Source organism: Rhipicephalus sanguineus, chromosome 9 (genome assembly GCF_013339695.2).
Source record: "Rhipicephalus sanguineus isolate Rsan-2018 chromosome 9, BIME_Rsan_1.4, whole genome shotgun sequence".
NCBI classification, from domain to species: Eukaryota; Metazoa; Arthropoda; class Arachnida; order Ixodida; family Ixodidae; genus Rhipicephalus; species Rhipicephalus sanguineus.
Window position 1 is genome coordinate 13,591,375 of NC_051184.2, and position 21,958 is coordinate 13,613,332.

Below are 21,958 nucleotides of genomic sequence, written 5' to 3' on the forward strand. Positions count from 1 at the left end.
CGGCCAAGTTTGTCGTTGTCATCCCACCTGTTGTTGACACTCACTCGTTCATAAGAAGAGAGCCAGTCCTCGACGTCTTGCTCATCAGTACCGCTGAAAATGACGGGGTCCCGCTCTCTTGGAACACGGGGACAGCAGGCAGCTTGGGGTGTGGTAGCATTCGGCGGTGTAACATCGTTCGGCATTGTTTTAGGGGAAAGTAGAGTCCGGCTGCGGAGCTCCAGGATGGAGAACAGAACCAGCACTCTCCACCACTTGATGGTATGCGTTTAACGTTGAGGCAGTAACGCGTTTATTAGAAGATTGCCGTAGCTGAAGCGATCAGCGGTCCAAGCCAAGCAAGCGCGAGCACCAACAACAACCGTCTTCGTCTTCTTCTTTCGCTGGCGTTCTTGTCTGCGCCCTACCATGTTACAATAATAATATCTGGGGTTTAACGTCCCAAAACCACGATACGATTATGAGAGACGCCGTAGTGGAGGGCTCCGGAAATTTCGACCACCTGGGGTTCTTTAACGTGCACATAAATCTAAGTACACGGGCCTCAAACATTTTCGCCTCCATCGAAAATGCAGCCGCCGTGGCTGGGATTCGATCCCGCAACCTTTGGGTCAGCAGCCGAGCGCCATAACCACTAGACCACCGTGGCGGGGTGTTTTTATTAAACAAATTCCAGCATTTGTTTTGTGATCGATAACTTACTTTTTACTGTAACGGAAAAGTAACAACGTTACTTTTTCACGGTAACTAACAGGTTACTTTTGGAAACTCTAACTATAACTGTAAAAAGCTAAAAGAGTTACCTTTTTGGCTTAGGTAACTGTAACGCTGTTACTTTTTACTGGTAACGTGCCCATGACTGCATCCAAGCAATGCCAGCTATGAGGCGCATCATCGGCACAGAATGCCAAAGATGCGCTGAAAAGCAGGGCAACCTTGAAGAGCGAACAAGGTGAGTGCTTCGTCCCAACAGTGGTACAGTCGAACACGGATATATCGAACTCGAAGGGGATCGCGAATTAGTTCGATATATGAGAAATTCGATATAAAGAAATACAGGCCCCGAGACCTTACCAGTGGTGGACGATCACCTACAATTGGCGCATTCAAGAATGACAACTAATTCCACACACACAATGCAACAGAATGTTTTATTTGCGCGAAAAAAAAATTGCTTATCTTGGCCTGCTTCTTCGTCTTCGAAATGAAGTTGAAGACGCTGGCCTCGATCTTATCGGGGCTGGTTAGGTGTGACAGCCCGGTTCACTCCATGTTGCCGCAAAAACGGCGAATTGAGCCGAACGCTGCCGCCACTTCAGCGGCGGAGTACGCGTGTAGCCGCCGCCTCGTCCGGACGATCTTCGTCGCCACTTGAGCTGTCGGCCTGGGCATCCTGGGTCCTTGCGACCGCATCTACAATGTCCTCATCAGTGAGGCTCGCAACAGCCTGAACATTGCAGTCCACATCCACAAAATCGTCCGCAAACACTTCGGGTAGAACGGCAGCCGGGAAGAGGGACGACAACTCATGAAATGCGTCGTCTATGCGCTCGTTGCCGCCGTCTTCACCGCTTTCCGCAAGTTCCGCCGTCACGAAGCCTGTCTTCCGGAAGCAGTTGGCCACTGTGCCCATCTTCACGTCTCGCCAGGCACCCGTCACCATTTGAATGGCACCAAGCAGGTCAACCTTCAGCTCGGGGCCCATGCGAAGGCTGACCAGCAGCCTATCAAGGAGTCGCCTCCTGTAGCCCACCTTGAAGGATTTGACGATGCCCTGGTCGAGCGGTTGCAGCTTCGCTGTCGTGTTGGCCAGCAGAAACTTCAGCTCGATGTTTCTGAGCTTGCAGGGGAGCACGCACGCAAAAGAGAAATGCAGTGGTTTGCGACAACTCACAGAAGTGAACTCCGCCAACAAAGCGCTCGCGACCAGTCGTGATGGCGGCGATGGCTACCCTGGCTACCTGTGAGGGCAGCAGCGATGTACGAAAGGCGTGAGCTGTGGTTGGCTGAGCAAATACGAAAAGGGCGGGCTGTGGTTGGCTGACCAAAACTCACAAAACAGCAACAAAAAAAAAAAAAAAGAAAGAAAAGGCGAAAGGGGAGGCTGCCGGCTCCTTCGTTCTTGCTCTAACAAGAAAAGGCGAAAGGAGGAGGCTGCCAGCTCCTTCGTTTCTGCTCTATGAGCCGACGGTAACGCGGAGAAAGCATGAGAAAGAGAGAGAGAGGAAAAAAAGAAAAAAGAAAGCCGTTCCACAAGTTGGAGAATGCGCTCAACAGGAGTACAGTCCGAGCCCTCTCGCCCTCACGTTTTTTTAGTGTTTCGGGTATCGGCTGAGGCGCGGTGCCGCGAAGGTCGCGGGGCGCAGCGAGTGCCGAAGCGTACCTTCCAGCTCGCGTGGCATTCTAGATATCCGATGGCGGGTAAAAATACCGTTCGATATAGACGTGCGAATTTCTATACTTTTACAAAGGATTTTCAAGGGGATAATTTACGAGTTCGATATTCGCAACTTTCGCGTACCGTGGCGCTGCCGAGCGGTACGTGAAACTGGCCCCCTCCCACCCGAGCACGCCTATGATCCGGCAGTACTATAATAGTTGGCTCACATGTTCACGAAGCTTCATTTACCAAATGACAGCCTTTTCTGACCATGTTGCAGGGCCCCTTTAAAAGAGAAGCTTGTCTGCCTAAAGCGTCCTTGGCACATGCTATCTTGTAGGCCTAATGGAGGGTCACTATGAAAGCTACATTTCAACGAAGAAAAACACTTGTGGATGGATGCAGGCGAGTGGAAAGCACAGCGATGTACGAGAATAGAGAAACAATGCATGCTGTGTCACTCAACGAAGATGTACACCCGTAAGCAAAAGTATACGGACCATTGCCGTCTGTATACCTTTGCCGTCTAGTGGGGAGCCGTGAACTGTCAAGAACGTTTCTCTGACAAATTCAGTCAGAGTAATGCTCTCAAGAGCTATTCCGTCAAAGCAATACTCTCAACAGCAGATGGTTCGCGACTAAACGGCGTAAACAGCGATTTCGGCTTGCATTTCCGTGGTCCGTATACTTCTGCTCACAGGTGTACATGTCTCCAATGATGGGCCTTGATCTTGGGTCCCCAACCATGGCCGCCACATGCTCAAACAAAGTGGTAGTTTTGCTAACAGTTGTGAGCCCCATTAAATGCACACACAAGGTGCATCCCAGTGAGAAACATTACAGCACCTTCATTGCTCATACACAGCACACAGTATGGGCAGCCAGCTCATATAAGAAAAAAACAATTACATAACAAACATGTTAAAGAGACAGGGCGAGCAAAGGCGGACAAGAGAGAAGTCAAGACACCACAACAGCGTATGTGGTTCTTCTCTCTTGTGTCCTTGTTTGCACGCCCCGTCTCTCTCACCTGAATACTGACCAACTAGCTCAGCTCTGTTATTTTAAGCTTTATATAATAAAGGCGGGAAGGTTAATCCTCGCTGGGAAAACAACAGGCACAGCCAATTGAACAAGGCCATGAAAGCCCTATTGCACTTTTCTACAGGCCACTGCTGACGCTATCATGCGACAAATGTGGTGGACGGAAGAGGCAAGTGTGAGCTCACCTGATGTGCTTTCCCAGTCTTCACGCGTAGTCTTCAGCAGTGTCTCAATGGTGTTCACAATTTTGTTGAGTGATGCTATTTGTTTCTGTCATGAGAACAAATGTACATCTCAATGTCAACCAGGACAGATGTGAGAAAGCTGGCTGCACTGAACTGCCTCCAATCAATTTGTTAAACATTTGTATGGCTGAATGAGCTTGTACAGCTAAGGCATGTACATCGGCAAAACTTGATCATTTCCAATTTTCGCACCTCGAATAAGATTTACCACTATTAGCTTAAGCCTGATTTCTCCCCAAAGAATTTAGAATAAATGCAGGGTCCTTTTTACAAAAGCCTCTTATGGTAGGATTGTTTGCAAGAGCATATTTCAGTCAATCTGGATGTTGGACATACAAAGATGGCCTGCCAATGGCAGAGCAAATAAAAAGCCTTGCAACTGTCCAAAAGCAACATCCATTTTCTTTCACGGAAACAAACAAGACCTATAACCATCTATCTCATATATCAACAAGCTTCATCTAAGTCTTCAAATATTTGAAAGCCTGAATGACTGCCTCTCTTTTAAATACAATTTATTTTATTTAAATCAGTTCAATGGCTGCCTAAAGAAAGCTGCACAAAGAAGACTTCCGAAAAAGAACCATGAATTGGGTGCCCAACTATTCCCAGCATACCAGAGCATCCATTATAGTTTTAAAAAGTCTTAACTGAAATTTCAAATGTCTGCTGCCTTCCACTATTTTCGAATGGAGTCTAAAAGTGTGAAGCCAGCACAGTTCCTGGATTTCCTGCATGGCACATCATGCAGTAGAATAAACCAGAAAACGCCTGTAGCAAGGCGGCAGCAATGAAGCCACACATGGCAACCAGGACTTATTTCCTGATCTGGCAAAAAGTGTGGCTTTATGATAGGCTTCTGTTACTCCAAAGGAGCAAGGAGTGTTATTTTCATTTTGCCACCAGTTAGTATTGCCATACAGTGGTCCGTATGATTCAACTTCAGTAGAGAAAAGTGTAGGTACAAGCTTTCTATTGCACTGAATTCACTTAAATTTTGCCACTTTGCAATGGGATGCATAAGTCATGATCAAAAATTCAGTCTCATGTTCTTCCTTAAACCTTTCACGACCGTGAACGATTTCACGACCGTGAACGAGGAGAAAAATTGTACCAAATTTGTTCTTGCTCGGTTTGTAAAGCTTTTTTTCCTGAGCGAAATGGCATCATTATTTCAATTAAACGGTGTTCCTTTATTTACCAAATTGCATAAAAAGAATTGCAAGAGCATATTTAAGTAAATCCTGATGTTGGAGATACTGTCCAACATCAGGATTGTCCAACGTACTGTCCATGTTGGACATGTTCGACATAAGGCTTCATGCATGGCCCAAATGTCATCAGGCTCCTCAGATGAGAAGACATCACTTTCCGTTTCCATACAGAACTGTCGTCTGACAAGTAGTCATTAAAACACTGTTCTACACGTGCTTGTATTCCCTTGTGGCAATGAGGCAGCCGTGTTATATGCAGTATTCTCAAAGGCAGCAATATAATGAAACGTGAGACACCAATGGCACAACATGGACATTTGCGTCCATCGGGTGTCACGAATCGCAACTGCATGCACACAAAGGATGTTCACTTCACTCGTTGCACAGTTTCACTACATTAGAAGCTCTAAGGCTCAGGGCAGGTCTTTTAATTTTTTTTCTATTTATGTCTTAATGCTGTCAAGTTCATCGGTCTTAACTTTCGCAGGCTGTTGGATTTCACTACATGTCTGATGTCCCCGGTCGCTTCTGCCTTTTCGGCAAAGTCATCAGCAGAGGTTATCAAATCAGCAACAAGTGCTCCCAGTTTCTTCCTCTTCAGCTGCATACATTCAAGTTCCTCTATAATAAAGCGTCTTTTTGTTTGATTAGTATTTTCTTGGCCCCTTTTCTTCTCTGATTCTAAGTGTGCACCATAGTGCTGCCTCGCTGCGGACACAGCCAATCTGAGCTCTTTTGTTATGGCGACATTTAAAATGCCACCTGCCCTCTCCACAGAGTCACATATGACACGCTGTGAAATATACGACAAGCCCTTCAAGTTCTCTATGGAGATTTGGCGGTTGACACTAAACCCCCGTTCAACACTTGCTTGTCCATGGCTAAGAACAAGAAGGAACTTGACTGTTTTCCATAGCTCTTTGTAGGAGGGATGGAAGCTCAAGAGTTCGCGAAAGAACTCATCCAGCCTGCTGACGCTCCTCTCAAAGAGGCGAAGCTCATGCTTGAACGCTTCCAGCATTATTCCCGCCAGCTGTCTTCCTGCCATGGTCAGGCTGTCTAGCACCTTCCTTAGGGCCACCAGGCACCGATCTGGCTTTGAGCACATGAGCCGCAGGTCTAGAGAGGACAGGTTTCTAACCAAAGATGACTTCAGGGGACTTCATTCCAGTATTTTCTTGGTCACAGCTGCCAAAAATTGTTTGCACTCCATTCTGAATTGAAATGCATCCTCTGCACTAGCTTTTGAATCCTTTAGTGGGTATGACGTTGCGCAAAAATTGACACGGACACAAGAGAGACGATGTAACACACAGGGCGCAAGTGTGAACCCAAGTGTGAACAAGCACTGAATCCTTCAGTGCTTGTTCACACTTGGGACCAATATCCACTTTTTCAAGTGGAGTGTGGTCAATGGGGTTATCAACCCCTCCTCCCAATGACGACAACACTGAGGCTTTCATGAATTCTGAAAGGAGCTTCCGCACAATACTTTCAAGGTCCTTCCCAAGAAAGATCATGGGTTTGTCGGACTGAAAGTCTTTAAAGAATGGCTGAATAATCGATGCGACACAGAGGGCGAAGTTCAGTCTTGCCAATGTCAAGGAGTCTCGACAAAAGCTATTCATATTTTCAAAGGATGCACACTTCGGTAAGCTCACCTGCTTGCTTCTTGCGGACTCCACATATTTCTTCATATCATTCCAAAGAAGCAAAGCTCTCTCAATCACAATTGTGTTTTCCACCCATCGATACGACACAATCGGCAGAGGAATTTTGTTGAAAATTGAAAAATCGTCCCTTCGTGCACGCAAGTCATGGAAGAGTGCATTCATGCTTGACAGTAGATTGTCGATGCCCCACTTAGAGGCTGCAACGCCTGCTTTGTAGGCATTTTGGACAGTATGAAGGCCACACGTCCCCAAGTCGACACATTGGACCTGATGGTTTTCCTGAAAATGAGCTTGCATGTTCCTGAAAAACTTTATGTTCACATTCGGCACGTCCATAGAGATCTGAAGAATCTTGCCAAGTGGCAAAGGCTCCGATGCCTTCAGAAGTACCTTCTGCATATCGTCTGCCGTGTAGTGCCCCATGAAAGCGGAGGTGTAGTACCTAGTGACCACCTTGTGTGATGAGTCCCAATACCGCACATGCACGTCCATTCGCTTTTCTTGGAGGAAGTCGTTCATTGACTAGTCAAAAAGCACGACGTAATATTCGGACTTCTGTACCTCTTCTTGCAAGCACAACAAGAAAAATGGCCCAAGTCCATGGCACGCCACGTACGCACATTTTTTCTTGCCGCAAGAAAATGATTTGGCCACATCGCTGTCAGGCAACAACCGCTTGAACAAGTCGCCGGTTTGTGCTGACGATCTGTACGAGTAGTGGGAGGTAATCACTTTCATTGTCCATAGAATCTCCGCATCAGTGTAACCACCTCGTGCGACTTGCAGGCGCTGCTTAGATCGATCGCTTGGGATGGAGCCGACTTACTGGGCCGCTCACTTGTGCTTGCTGTCAGGTAGGTCTGCATCGAGTTTCCAGCTGCCATTTTCATAATTCCACAGTGCTTTGTACTTTTTGCATGGCTCTTGAGAGCAGATTCGCCCACAGAAGCGATGTCAAAGGTCTTGCACAAAGTGCATTTTGCACGGTGGGGGTCACATGTATCCGGCGCAATCCAACGCTTATAATCATCGTTGTTGAGCCAAGCGCTCTGGAACTTACATTTCCCAGGCATGACTCCAAATTATGCCACCTGCATGCACGATCATGCAAAATTCAACGAGCCCCGCAACCGACACGTGCGAAAGAAAACATCACCGGAGCACGAGCAAGCGCTGACAAGCTACACAGCGCACAATGTGGCCAACAGATACTGCTGAGGTGGCTGAGGCTAGTGAGAGTGTGCTGTATTTTGTAGCGTTAGCTACACTTGCCTAGCTGGAGCCGATTTCGCGTAGATCCTCATGAGCCGTGCTGCACATGTGCGAGGATCAGTGATGTCACACAGCTGGCTCACCGGAGCCGGCATCTCACACGCTCTCTGCCACCACCACGCGCGACTCGCCGCTGCTGTCGTAGCCGCGGAGACACACTGGCGCCGGCACGCACGCAGACTCCGCCACCGCCGCGCGCGACTCGCCGCTGCTGGTCTGCGCATTCGAGAGGAGTGACGTCGTAGCCATGGCAGCTATTCGCCTTCGCTGTGCAGTCGCCGTTTAAAACAGCTCTGGAGCCGCTTGATAGCGCCTCTGACTGGCGTTTGCAGGTGGGTAACGCCATGGAGAAGGAGAGCACAAATGCTGCTCAACGGCGCAGAAGAGCCGAGAAGCTTATCTCATCAGATCCCGAAGTAGTTGCCTGGCAATTAGCGGTTCAGCGTACGAAGAATGAACAGAAGAAGGCTAATAATCCTAGACAATCTGGAAAGCTAAGAATAATCAGCTGAACCTTTGCTAACGCTATGTATATCCTGGCATAGCCGAGCTAAGCCACTGCAAACTTTTTTTTTGGCGGGTTGCTGAGGGATATCACTAAAACCGAAGCCAAAAGAAAACATTTCAAACACTCGTAAAGTCTACTGCAATAAGCGCATTCGTGCAACTTTTCTTTTTCCGGAGAGCTTAAGATGCTGTAACCTCACTGTGGCCATCAGCTTATGGCTTCTGGCCAACCGAAGCCAAAGCAAGCCAGATAAAAAGAATTGCGCTGCATGTGCACGCATGCCTTGATCTCACCAATCTAACACAGGCGCTTTGACCTTGTCCGACTTCGACTTCACAATCGCGGTGTCGCGGAACGTGATAAGCAATTAAGTTTGTCCGCCACCACGTTCAACTGCCGTGAATTGCAAGTCGTGCAATCCGACCTTCAGAAAATCCCCGATATTCAAGGGTTTTCAAGGACCGGAACAAAATTCCAGGACCTTCAAGGCCTTGAAAACGAAATTTTCAATTTCAAGGGTTTTCAAGGATTTCAAGGACCTATGCGCACCCTGGATTAAAGGGCTGCAGTAATGTGATGCACAGAAGATACCTGCCTGGGCAGCATCCATGGACATCTGGCTGGCCTTGGTGTTGATCTGGAGCTCTGCAGCCTCAATTTCTGGATCTGGCTTGGTGCGCAGGTAGTCGGGCACCACTTCATGATTAAAGAACTGAATTCGGTTCTCAGTCAGCTTCTGCAATGCAATGGTTTAATTTTACAGCTCGGTTCCCACACAATCCTGACAGGCAACTGTCGGCTGTCAACAATTAAATGAGCAGTAAATTTTTCTCGCCTAATTTTTCACATGTAGACCTGTTTCCATCCTCCTTATACTGCAAAATAACACACTTTCCAAGTGACCAAAGTGTGATCTGTTGGGACATTACTAAGCCTTTTCTACAAGAAATGCAAGTACTTAGGTGGCAGGCATGACTCACTGGGTATTCTGAAACAACTGCGAAAGGCAACGTATAGTCTGACGTGTTCAGCAACTGAATTAACTGCTTTCCCATGACGTCATTATTGCTCTGGCCGCTGTTGTTACAAACGTCTCACAACACAAGAGCGAGCGTACTGTAGGAATACAGAGCGACCCGAGTGTGGCATTTTTGAGTGTACACTGGCTTCTACGCAGAGGCCAGGCTTGGCTGTGGTTACACGTGTAATAGTTTAAAGTGCTTATAATATTTAAAGAATGCAACCTTGTGTGATGTGTATTTTTGTTAAGAGTTTAACATGCTTACTTAGAAAACTCGGCTATGGCGTGCCGCTGCAGCGACATCGTCTCAACATTTCAACGTGCTGCTGGCGTGCGATAAACCATGCGAGCAACGCACAGTGCATGCTGCTGGCACGTTCGGACCACAAGAAATATGCACTGGCAAAAGAACGATTACTGAAAACACAACAAGGTAATGCTCGCCGAAAGCTTCAGCGTAAAAAATGCTGTGCACATCCACCAAGGACTGAATACTAGAGGCTGCCATCTACGTCACTGAAATGCTAGACTTTACCACCAACATATGGTAATAAGGTGTGTTCGTTTATTCCAGGCACATCCACGGTGCTGTAGAGCACCGTGACATTGACGGAAATACTAGATGGCGCCGTCACCTTTCCTGTTTTGCTCAACAGCCAATCGGCACACACCAAAAGCAACAACTTGGCTGTTGTCGCCTTTCACGATCATTTCAGAATACGGCCCCTGGAGAGCAAATACAAATTGAAAGTACAGCTCTTCATGTGTGTGCGAAATGCTTGTTAAGTTGTACAGGAGCACACTAGAGGGGAACAGGTGGGCAGGAGGGTGTAGGTTTAGTGCATTGATTCTTGTGCTCAGTTTAAGCTAGAAGCGTTCACTTGCGCAGTGCTCACACAGTTGGCATTGTCACCCCTGTATAAGGATAACGGAATCTCAATGTTGGGAGAAAAGTTCGTGAGCCATTCCACTCTGCGGAGGTGGATGACCAGTGAAGCTTCTTAGCGCACGGCACAGAGGTGGCATGGCGGAGGCCAGTTTGGTATCAAAGGCCAGGTTGTGGACATGCACGTCAATGTTCAAACTACTGTGTAGTCTACAGTGACACATCAATCACTACCACCATCGAAGTGCACGTTAAGCAACGTTTGCTCGCAAAGCCCGCCAGGACCGCGCTCTCCACTTTGCTACATGCATCGTCTTGCCTAGCTTGCCACATGCCCTTGCTGTTTTGGGCACGATCTTCACTGGTGAAGGGTGTTAATGCAGGCTGGTTGTAGTGCCAAGTAACAAAGGAAAGTTAGACGGGAAGTTTAGTCAGTTAGATGGCTCGGCTACAGAAAAATGTTGCGGTGATGTGCTAGCACTGCTCTGAGGCATTTCATTAATAAATACTTCACAATGTGTCACAAATTCTTTAGCCAAGAAACAGATCAGCCATGAAAAATGAACGACGGACACAACCCAGGATAGTCATGATATGTGGAGGTTGCTGTAGATACTACCATAGGTGTTTGCAGAATTCTCCAACAGGGGAAGGCAAGTTTCACAGCAGCACCTTACCCCTCCACCTATGGTCATTTTGAAAGAAAACAAACTTCACAATGGATGCGAAAATGATAACGAAGCGATGATGTACTTCTCACAACGGCCTGCCTGCCTTTGGGTGGCAACGGTGGGAAGTAAACTGTTCTTGGGGTACAGCCCCCTGCATACATGCCGGTGCATACTATGCCAGTGGCTGACATGGCCCCATTTAAAACTGTGCAGGTGGGTCAAAAGCAGTGAAATCAAGTACTGAACAAATCGTTGGCCTTACGTACAGCTAGCTCTTCATCCCGCTCGGGGTTCAAAAAGAGTGGCAGCAGGATTCTATTCCTGAGTGGCGGTGTCTTCTCGTTTCGCAGCACTTTCATCAGGGTGTTCAGTTGTCCAGACAAGAGGGCGAAACTGTTCAGAACGGACGGCCTGCAAACATATTGAAACAGTCCTCGTTGGCCCACAGGAGTCTCATAATCAAAGACAACGTGTACAGTCGTCAGCAAGCTTAACCCGAACGCTCCGCAGCGTGTCCTGAAACGGTTTGATTGACACCAGCGCCACATAACTTTGGGTTCTGTTGCCGAAATGTTACCAATGCATGCCGACATGCTATCCAAGCATACTGAGGTATTAACAGCGGCCAGGGCTTCGTGACTGGCATCAGTCAAACCAGTACAGGCCGCACTGCGGAGCGTTCAAGTTAAGCTTGCTGACGACTGTACATAGTGACCCAACTGTAATGTTGCACTATATCCAGGAGCATGCACACTGTCTACTGGGGTTCATAAAGAGGTGTGTTTCTGTGCTTTCTAGATCACCCACATAAATGCTGCATGACACACCTCAGTCTGACGCTACAGTTTATTATCGGCTGCTACAGATGCCAATAACATCTGTTGCCTTGTAGTACTTGTCTGCTGGCATTAGTGAGATGGAACACTTTCATATTTCCAAAGTGCCAGTCATTTGAAAAGAAAATCTATGCTTGCTAGTTACACAACTGTTGCATTCTTTCACAAAACTTTATTCACTTTGCTGAAAACAGTTTTCCCAAACCAAGTAAAATGTACGCGATGCTGAAACGAATACGACGATGCAGAAACCGTGGAAGCCCTCTTTAATGGTCAGTTGTCTCACAAGTTGTGGTGGTTGTGATACATGGAAGTCGGTGCCGCTTTTGTGGCCTGGCATTTGCAACTACCGGAACAAGTTCACTGATGTATTTGTTGGATGCCTTTAAAATGCAGTCGGCTTTGTCGTCTGCTGTTGTTCCAGCCATCTTTCGCTGCACGGACTCTGCACTACCTCACGAGAAGGTGCAGCGAATTTGTGAACTAGTTTTGCACCACAGCTGCACTTTTACAAAACGAATACTGCGGTGCCGACGCCGCCATGCTAAACTCCTGAAACGAATGCCGAAGTGCAGTGCCACTGCGAAATGGTTTACAAAATGCAAGTGAAACAAATTGACCTGTAGAATGATATCGCATCCGCAGACAAAACGACGCGTAGAACAATTTTCAGCAGCCCTCGCCACAGGTGCACCTCGCCCCGTCATCACTTCCCACGAATCGTTGTGCCCCTTTGTCTCCTGACAAAGAGATCCGGCAGCGTCAGCAGTTGGCAGCTATATCAGCAGCTGCCCTTTGGACTCTATATCGAATGGCAGTGTGTTGTTCACTCAGAGGATGAATAGCGGGAATCCACATTTTGCAACGCATTGTGGCGCTGTCGTGCAGTGACCACGAGAAACAATCTGGTAGGCACCGCAACGTGGATGCTCACCCCGACTGCATTGCCGCCGTACCCGAGACTCGTGAGCTGCTGACAAGCAGCGTGTGAGAACAATTTAAAGAAAGTAGTGTTGTCTTGTGCTTTGCATTGCATTTCTTTTTTAAACACGAAAGTGTTTTATGCCGGGGTCCACCAAGACTTCAGTGACATATTTCCATCACGGAAATGACGTCGAAAAAATTTACACGATCAGATGGCAAAGAAAAAAAGTTCCGCCAACGGGCATCGAACCCACGACCGCTCGGTCGGCAACAACAGATGCCGGGCACGCTATCCACTGTGCCACGGTCACAGACTCTAGAAGCTTTACAAACGCGCCTTTTATATCTACCACTCTCCTGGTCGGCGGGGTGGTGCTGCCCTCTGGGAGCGGTAAAGCAAAGCAATTCGTCATTACTGTGGCCTCCACGATTAGCACCTGCAACGCGTTACACGTCCACCCCATTCGGTGCGTTTTCAATAGAAGTTCAATTTTGTCGATGCCTTAACACACTGCGAGGTGGCGATCTTAGACCAAGTGTCGTAGAAAGCATTGGTAGCAAAGGGAAAGAGGAATGCTGCAATTATGAAGCACAGAGCTTTACTGGGATACAATAGGTACGAGGTGCTTCGAGGGCTGTGGAAGGGTGTGATGGTCCCGGGGCTTACATTTGGGAACTCAGTGGTGTGCATGAGGTCAGAGGTACAAACTGGAATGGATGTAAATCAAAGGACGGTGGGCCGCCTCGCGTTTGGCGCTCACGGGAAGACAACAAATGAGGCTGTAAAGGGTGATATGGGATGGACGGGCTTTGAAGTGAGGGAAGCTCAGAGCAAAATGAGATTCGAAGAGAGGCTGAGGAAAATGAAGAAGAGTAGATGGGCAGAGAAGGTTTTCAGGTATTTGTATAGAAAAAGGGTTGACACGCAGTGGAAAAAAAGAACTAGGAGGCTCACCAGTAAATATACGGCTAGCAGTGCAGGCGATATGGCAACAAGGAGCATTAAGCGGAAGGTCAGAGAGGCGGAGAGGACTTATTGGATGACAGCGATGGAAAAGAAGCCGGCTCTGAGTAACTACCGAAAAGGAAAAAACGAAATAAGGAGGGAAAGGTTTTATGATAATTCAAGGGGAAGCGCTTTACTGTTTGAAGCAAGGTCGGGCTGCCTTAGAACGCGTAGTTATAAAGCGAGATTCAGTAACGAAGAACAATGTACATGCTGCGGGGGAACTAAGGAAACGATGGAACATGTACTGATTGAATGTGGCGATATTCACCCAGGTATACGTGTGGGCACGAGTCTACATGAAGCCTTGGGTTTTAGGGACAACAATGGAAAGCTGAACACGTCCGCGATAGAAATAAGTAAGAGACGGTTAGAGTATTGGTGGCAGAAAAGTAGAGATAAAGTACAAAAATAAATAATTCGGGAAAAAAAAAGGTCATTCTGCCTTAAGAGGCAGAGAGATGGACCGTGAATTTATATTTTTTGGTATAATAACATAGATTTAATCAATGTAGATAAGGCATTAGGACAACATGAAACAAGGAAGTTTTTTTTCCTTCTTTCTTTTTTTTTTTTTTTCGCCTTCGACATGTCTGCCTGGTGGCAGACATGTCACCGCCCCGTTATAAAGGGGATGCTCATAGCATCCATCCATCCATCGTAAAAGCGTCGGCCTCGGTCATAGCATCACGCTAATCCAAACAAAAAAAAAATTCCACAGCATATCCACGGGGTTAATGATGATGAGTGGGGCGAAGCTCTCGTACGGCAGGATCTTGGCGGCAGCGTCGCGCAGCTTCACGCCCAGTACATCATCAACGACGTGAGATCGGGCCGGTTTATACTAAAGGGTCGATGAGAGTCATGGCGACTTGCAGCTCACTTTAATTTTATATGTACGCTGTGAATTTTTATTGTTTAATCACGCACAGGAGAAATCTCACCAGGCACTACCTTGGAGGTAAACAATGGCTGCTAATGGGGAATGAGAGACAGAAGAAGTCGGCTTTTAGCTAACACTTACACTTCTACTTCTACTAACGTTTCCTACTGGAACATGCCAATGGCTGCTAATGGGGAACGAGAGACAGAAGTCGGCTTTTAGTTAACGCGCACGCTGCGAATTTTTTATTGTTCAACAACGCACAGGAGAAATCTCCCACTGGCACCACCTTGGAGGTCAAGATCTGGTACTAGCGTTAAGACTGGTTACGCACTACGACGGGGACAAACGGGTGCCGCTTTAAGGAGCTTCGCCCCTAAAATAGCTCTGCGACGTGCGCCTGCCTTACCTGGCTGTAACACCGCGTTCCCTGCTGACACGCTCGCCCCGAGAAAAATCGCGGCCGGGCTACCGGGGCAGCACGATGCGCTTTGCGTTTCCCTCTAGTCCGGCCATGGTGTTCAATCACATTTTAAACTGCCGCGGAATGGCGACCAAGTTCTGCGTCCAACATGCGACGCTCTTCTGGCTATCACACCTCGTTCTCTGATTACGCTTTCACCGTTAACTACTGCAGCTACCACAAGGGTTTATTTAATCATTTAACATGGACGTTAGTCGTCGGGATGGAGATGTACCACCAATCATCAAAGTGGATGCATTCACGTTAAGCGGTACTATAATAATAATAATAATAATAATAATAATAATAATAATAATAATAATAATAATAATAATAATATCCGGAGTTTAACGTCCCAAAACCACGATGTGATTATGAGGGATGCCGTAGAGGAGGGCTCCGGAAATTTCGACCACCTGTAGTTCTTTAACGTGCACCTAAAGCTAAGTACACGGTAAACGGTGCTATAGCTGCCAGACATAAATATACATCGTGCAAACTCTCTTATATCAATTCAGTTACTTCTGTAAACATTCAGTTACTTCTGTAAGGGCACGCTTTACTTTCGTGTTATTTCGATTCCTATGACGGAGGGATCAACCATCTTTTTGCTTCTTCCTTTGACGCTAGGTTCTTGCTTTCATGCACTGTTGCAGGCAGGAACGAGCAGGAAATAGGCTTGAAGTGCGCACTGCAGAAACGGTCAGCGATAAGATCTTTGCAGTAAGACGGCTGCCACACTCAACACAGAAAGAGAGAACCCAGTCCTGCAAAATCTTAATGTCCTCCCGTAGTATAGTGCATGGTACTCTAAATTGTTAACATGTTTTTTGAGCACATAACATGGACCCACACGGCTGTTCGTTCTGGGTAAACTTACCTCTTTCGGCTTTTCGCGGTTTTTGTTATGTTGTTCTAACATGGGTGGCCTTTCTGTTGACGGCCGGAAGGTGAGAACACGTGCTTTCGCCGGTGAAATATGAATAAATACTAACACATAATGCAAATACAAGAGAGAGATTGCCAGGAGAAAAGCAGCAACACTTTCTTCACACAGCCACAAAGATTCACTATCTATCACGCGTTCAGGGATAACTTTAGAAGTCGAAAACTGATAGGGGGAAAGTCAACTAGGAGGTAAGAAGCTGGGCGCACAAGTCAGAGGCCTAACAAACACACACGCACACCCCCCCAAAAAAAAGAGTGAGCGTAGCAGCGTACAGCACTGTGTGTGTGCATCTGTGTGCTTGAAGGCTCTTTAAATAACTTGAAAAGCAACCCGCCTCATTACGTTTCCGTGAGTGCCAGTAGCACCTGTATTCGTCTAAAGTATACCTTTGCCGTACCGCACCCGCCGTTTTCCTGTACTTTCTTGTCTACGCTTCTTATGGGACTGTGCGTCGTTCTGTAAGTGACTGCAGACAGCCCAATGCTATCAATGAAAGGGAGGCCCGTGCTTTTCACATCAACCAGCAGCCATCCAGGAAAACATTCGGAAACAGCGGACACCCATAATGAAAGAACTGCCACGAGGTCAAAGGCGAGATCTGGAAGAATAATTAAAGAAAAGAGAGAGAGGCATGGGATACCATGCCTTATGGGTGGATAAGGGAGGGAGCAGAGATAGGGGCGTAATGAAAGCTGGGAAAAATGCTTCTTATTCTCTCGCTGAGCCTTCAGAATATGATAAGTGAGAGGATGCCCCGAGTTGAGGAGGCTGGGGACAACTTTTCCTTCCACTTGGGTTTGTTACGGGGTGCAACGAGTACGTGTACGTGCCATGACGTGTGGCGCAGCCTTTTGTCGTCAGCTAGCTATGGAACCCGCTGGTCAATCCTTTGCACCCGAAGGATTCTAGAGCATTACGAACGGCTGGCTGAAGCACTTCGGCAGCATAAGAATTGCAGCTAGTAGCATCAAGCAGAGCGCGCTTTGTGTGATAGAAAATGAACGGCAGGATGTTGTGAGAACAATACATGCGCAACGTCATGTACAATACTCGCAGATTGAAATAGGGCAGTGAAGTAAAAAGTTGGGCGAGTTGGTTCATGATAAACAGAGGGGCACGATACTACGGCACACACACACACACCGATACTACAGTGCCGTGTCCTTCTTTCTCTGTCTGTGCCGTAGTATCGCGCCCCTCTGTTTATCATGAAATAGGACAATTTAGGGCTAAGTAATGCAAATGTTATCGTTTCTACCGTCTTCAGTTCGGGTCATATCGGCGCGCGCGTGCCTACCATATCCTTTCCGACCTCAGCCGCTCGGCATCGGTCGCAAAACGCGGTTTAAAGGAGCGCCAAAGCAATTCGCTTTGTCTCCCGTAGAAAATCGCATACGGCTTCGAAAACGTTCCTGTGGCTGTGGCCCAATTCAATTGCACCAAAGGAAAGAACCATCGGAAGGGATAAATTCAATCCCATCCTTCGGAGGGGTTCCTCTAGCAGTCTTTTTCTTTGATTTTTGTACAATCTGCATGTTATAAAGAAGTGGTGCAGAGATTCACTCTCGTTGCAGTGGTGGCATAAATGTGACTGAGACAGACCAGACCTGTGCAGGTAAAAGTTCAGTGGGGGAACATTGTACTCGCCTATGAGTAGTTTCATACTCTTTCTCTTCCTTTTTTTTCTATCTTTTTAGCATTCAATTGGGAAACCGCAAACACAAATAATATTTTCGCTTATCTAAAATTATCTCTTTAGAATTGTCCTTTTTTTTCTCTTTTTTTCCACTCACACATCCTACTGCCCCCGTGGCCGATCCCCCGTGGTAGGTTGTGCCATTCCTCTAGGATCAATCAATCAATAAAAAAACCACGCACTCACCATTGCAGCGTTTCGTACTCGGTTTCAAGCTTGATGATGAAGCCAGCAATAGAATTCTTCAGGTCCTGTGTTCGGCTGATCATGGCATCGAGGGCCACATCCAAAGCTTTCTCTTCTCTCTAGAATGACACAAATACGGCGCAGTGTCTGTGAATATTGTACACGTGCAATGAATGAGAAATGAACGCCTGAAAGGTATGTATGTTCGAAAGGTAGTAGGCTCACCTCCATAGCATCAGCAGCGGAAGACCATTCGGACAATAAAATGACTAGACTTCTATAGTTTCAGAGGAGTATCTCATTGGTAAGCGTCTAATCACTGGTCTAATGCTTGTGTTAGGTGTGTTATACCAACGTTGGTTATACCGAGGCATTGGTTATACGGCAGTGACAAGGTAAATGGTATCGAAGCTTCCGATGGCGATGGCGATCTGGCTATACCCTTTGAATCGGGTCGCCTGCGCTCAATGCGCGGCGTAGCCTGGAAAATTAAAAGAAAAAAAAGGTCAGTGATGCTAACCTATAGAAGCCAACGTTTTATCCCTATATTGACCCCTGAAAATACCCTAGATTGCAAGAAAAAATCTCTAGATTGACTTTTTAACGCCCTCATATATCTAGGTGGAGCGAGCAACCATGCGTTGCGGAGAAGCTGACGCTCGGGCCAATTTTTGAATTTTTTGACGCCGCCGCCGCAGTGAACTGTATTGGCACTAGTCATCGACAGTCAAGTTAATCGCCGGTATTAGAGTGACCACGAGCGTCTCTTTTCTTACCTAGAATAGGGGGAGTGTCCAAGGCGCCGCGCGAATACATGGGAGGAGCGAGGGCCTTTTGCGGTGAACTACCGCGCCGTGGAGGTAGCAGAGTTGCGCATCTTAACCCTTTGCGGTCCAAAACCTTTACCCACTTTCCGGCTCTAGCGGTCCGAAACTATTTCGCCAGTTTCTGGCGCCGCGAATAAAAACACAAGCTGTGGAAGAGAAACGCACAGGATATTTATTTTTGCTCCTGCATTCTGCAGGCAACTCTTTTAGTGATATTTGGGCAACGTATGATACCGCTCAAAGCATTCCCCTGTGTGCAGGCCAGGGTTATTACTGCAGGTTTCCACCGCCGCCGTCGGGCGGGGCCCGACAGCGGACCGCTACGGCCGTGTTGCGTTGTCGGGCGCTGCCCGACAACGGACCGCAAAGGGTTAACGCCCCTCCATCGCGTCTACTGCCAGTGGAAAACGCATGGAGGGGCTTTAGGGCTTTAGCGCATCTGTCTTCCAACGCCGCTAGCAACAATGCATTGCGGAGAAGCTGCCGCTTGGGCCAATTTTTTTTATTTCTTGACGCCGCCGCTGCAGCGAACTGACCTGCAGCGAGCCGGACCTATGCGCAACTCTGCTACCTCTAGGACCCGTGGGCTTTCTCCGCGGCGGAAGCCGCGTCAAGGCGGCGAGCGTCTGCTACACGCCTGATAATTTGGCCGCTATTAGCTGAAATTGCGGAGATTTGGGCAATATTTAATACTGCGTCACTGCAACATAATACTGCAGCGACTCATCACACAGAGAACGCGTTTGTTAGTTTACATGTGTTGTGAAACGGGGATTTTGTGTATATCCTTTCAGCTGGTTTGTCACTGCATTGGTCCACACTTCCGTGGCTGTTTGAGGAACGCATCCTGCGCGCACTTCATCGTGAGAAAAGGCGCTTAAGTTACTTTCGTGTGGAATGACGAACGTAAACTTGCTGCAGGAGAGAATAAACTGGAAATAACCAGGAGAACGTAGCACATATGCACGTACTAGCTCATGCATGCTAACGCGTTTGCACTCTTCATATCCTAGCTTTTATTTCGTGCATTCGATTTGTTTAATAAGGCTGCCTCCGGCGCTCTGCTGTTTCAAGCAATTTCATGCGAAGCCGAATGTGTCAGCCGGCGTGGCCGCGGTACCAAAAGTAAAAAAAAAAAATTACTCGCGTTTCGTTCACTTGGTATACACGAAAATTGGCACGGACGGGCACGAATGTACGTATGCCCAACACGACTGGTCATGGCATCACTAACCTGACATGCTTGCCGTTTGCGTAACGACTAGCAATAATAATATGGTGTGTGGCGCGCAAACCCGCTTTAGCCAGAAATAATTCTGACGATGTGTGGTCTGACGATTTGTTTCCGTCAGGTTATGAAAAACGTGGTGGTCACCGATATCGATGTCAACATGTATAAGACTTGCCCATACATTTTGAAGAACTGACCGCATAGGTAAAATGTATGCGAAAAAATTACATGAAAGAAAAAACGGCCGGCCCTTATGCATTCGCCTCTGAGACGATGAAAACAAAAGCCATCTTTTTCGTCAGTAGATGCATTGACCCTCCCTCGCCCCTCTCCGAAAGCTTTCTGCACATAACGTGGTTTCGGACTGCCGACAGGATCGAAGGCATTGCAAGCTTTGTGCACCTCACCTGCTTTTACATTGCCTCCGTGATCAGCCCCCGATCACGGAGGCAATGCAAAGCGACCATGTCACGTGGTGGCGTCATCATATGACGTCATGTTGAATGACGTCACAAGTTCTGTCGACGTCATCACGTGATTTTGTGCATCACTCGTGTTGGCTACGCGGGATGCCGACGGTCAATTTTCGTGTTTGATGAGGCTGCCTCATCGTGTATGCCTCACTTCATGTTACGAGCGATCGCCCGAAAACAAACGTACGTGGTTCTCAGTTCAGAGCAGCTGATTGCACGCGTCTGCGAGACAAAAGAGGCTTGCTTTACCCGTCTGGTCATCTCTTTATATTTATTTAAGAGATGAGCAGACTCGCTATTTAAGTACTCCGGAGCTGCAGCACGAAATTGTCGTGGACGCTATATTGAGGTCATCAGGAAAGAGCGGGAAATTGCGGTCGGGTGCCCTGTTGGCGCGCACTCAACTGCCGCGGAAACAATTGTATTTCATGTAACTACTCGTCCACATCTTTTTGTAAAGTCTCTGAACAGGGCGAACGCTAACCTCCGAGAACCGTGAAAACATCTGAAGTTGAGAATGAGTCGTTTGAAACTGTTTTCATTTCTTATGGTGAAGGCTTGAAGCAATGCACGCACCTCGCGCGAACGTTTCATACTGACGTTCGGCGATTCAATGCGACATGAGATTATATATATATATATATATATATATATATATATATATAATCGCCTGTTGCATTTTTGCAGGCTAGGTACATAAGGGATCTCTGCATTTGAACAGTTCAGGCAGCTTGTACAGCAAGAATGGGGTCATTTGCAACTTTGTTTCATGATATCTGGATATTTGTAAAGCAAATTTTCTATATTGCGCCTTTTATGCAAAAACTTGTGGAATAAGGTTAGTTTACCTGCCATTGCTTTTTTTTTTTTTTTCAAATGTTTGCGCACGGTGAGCCTTGTTGTACGCTACCTCAGAAGCAAAAATAAGCCAACAGCATTGTGGTCGTATGGCCATCTCTACTCTTTTTTTCTTTTTTTTTTTTGCCTTAATTGCGTCTTTCCGGTGTGCTCCGTCCATAATAAAGAGCTAGCGGAGGCTAATGAATTGTCCAATAAAGCGGTGTGCATATGGCTAGCAAACCAGTGGAGTAAAAGGCTCGTAGTGTGAAGCGGTCACTGCGCGCATGTATTTCAGATGACTGCGCGTGCAATTTACGTTTTTTATATTACTCTTAATTCGTGCATGCGTGATGCTATTGCCCGATTACTCGTGCGAGTAAGGCTTTTTTTTTTCGTTCTTTGCTTGTGCGTGTCCCTTTTGTGCGTTTTTACGCGCGCAGCAACGTCCTCGAACTTTGTGACCGGAACTAGGCCCCGCTGATGCCGCTTGACACATGATTTTTTGCATTCTGTTGTTACCCCAGCACTAACACAACGCTTAAATATGGATAAGCTCCATTCCGCACCGCGTTATAAAAGTTAAGTAGACTTCAAGTGCCCTGTGTGCAAACGCGGCGAAAGAAACTACAGCGCGTAGCAGACGCCCCTCGCTTTCCGCGCGCTTCCCGAGCGCGGAAAGCCCACGGGTTAACGGATGGATGGATGGATGCTATGAGCGTCCCCTTTAAAA

General features: G+C 47.3%; 1 protein-coding gene across 1 annotated transcript in view; it reads right to left on the reverse strand.

Annotated features, from left to right (window-relative positions):
- Positions 1 to 18,288, reverse strand: part of LOC119404618 (mediator of RNA polymerase II transcription subunit 8) — a 43,168-nt gene extending 24,880 nt beyond the window's left edge. Inside the window, exons 1-5 of the mRNA XM_037671182.2 lie at positions 18,083 to 18,288; positions 17,858 to 17,976; positions 11,181 to 11,325; positions 8,932 to 9,072; positions 3,610 to 3,694 (exon numbers count right to left, since the gene is read on the reverse strand). Of these exons, the coding sequence (XP_037527110.1) occupies positions 3,610 to 3,694; positions 8,932 to 9,072; positions 11,181 to 11,325; positions 17,858 to 17,976; positions 18,083 to 18,088 (496 nt within the window). The 5' untranslated portion in view covers positions 18,089 to 18,288. The remainder of the gene's footprint in view (positions 1 to 3,609; positions 3,695 to 8,931; positions 9,073 to 11,180; positions 11,326 to 17,857; positions 17,977 to 18,082) is intronic.
- Between the last annotated feature and the right edge of the window lie 3,670 nt (positions 18,289 to 21,958).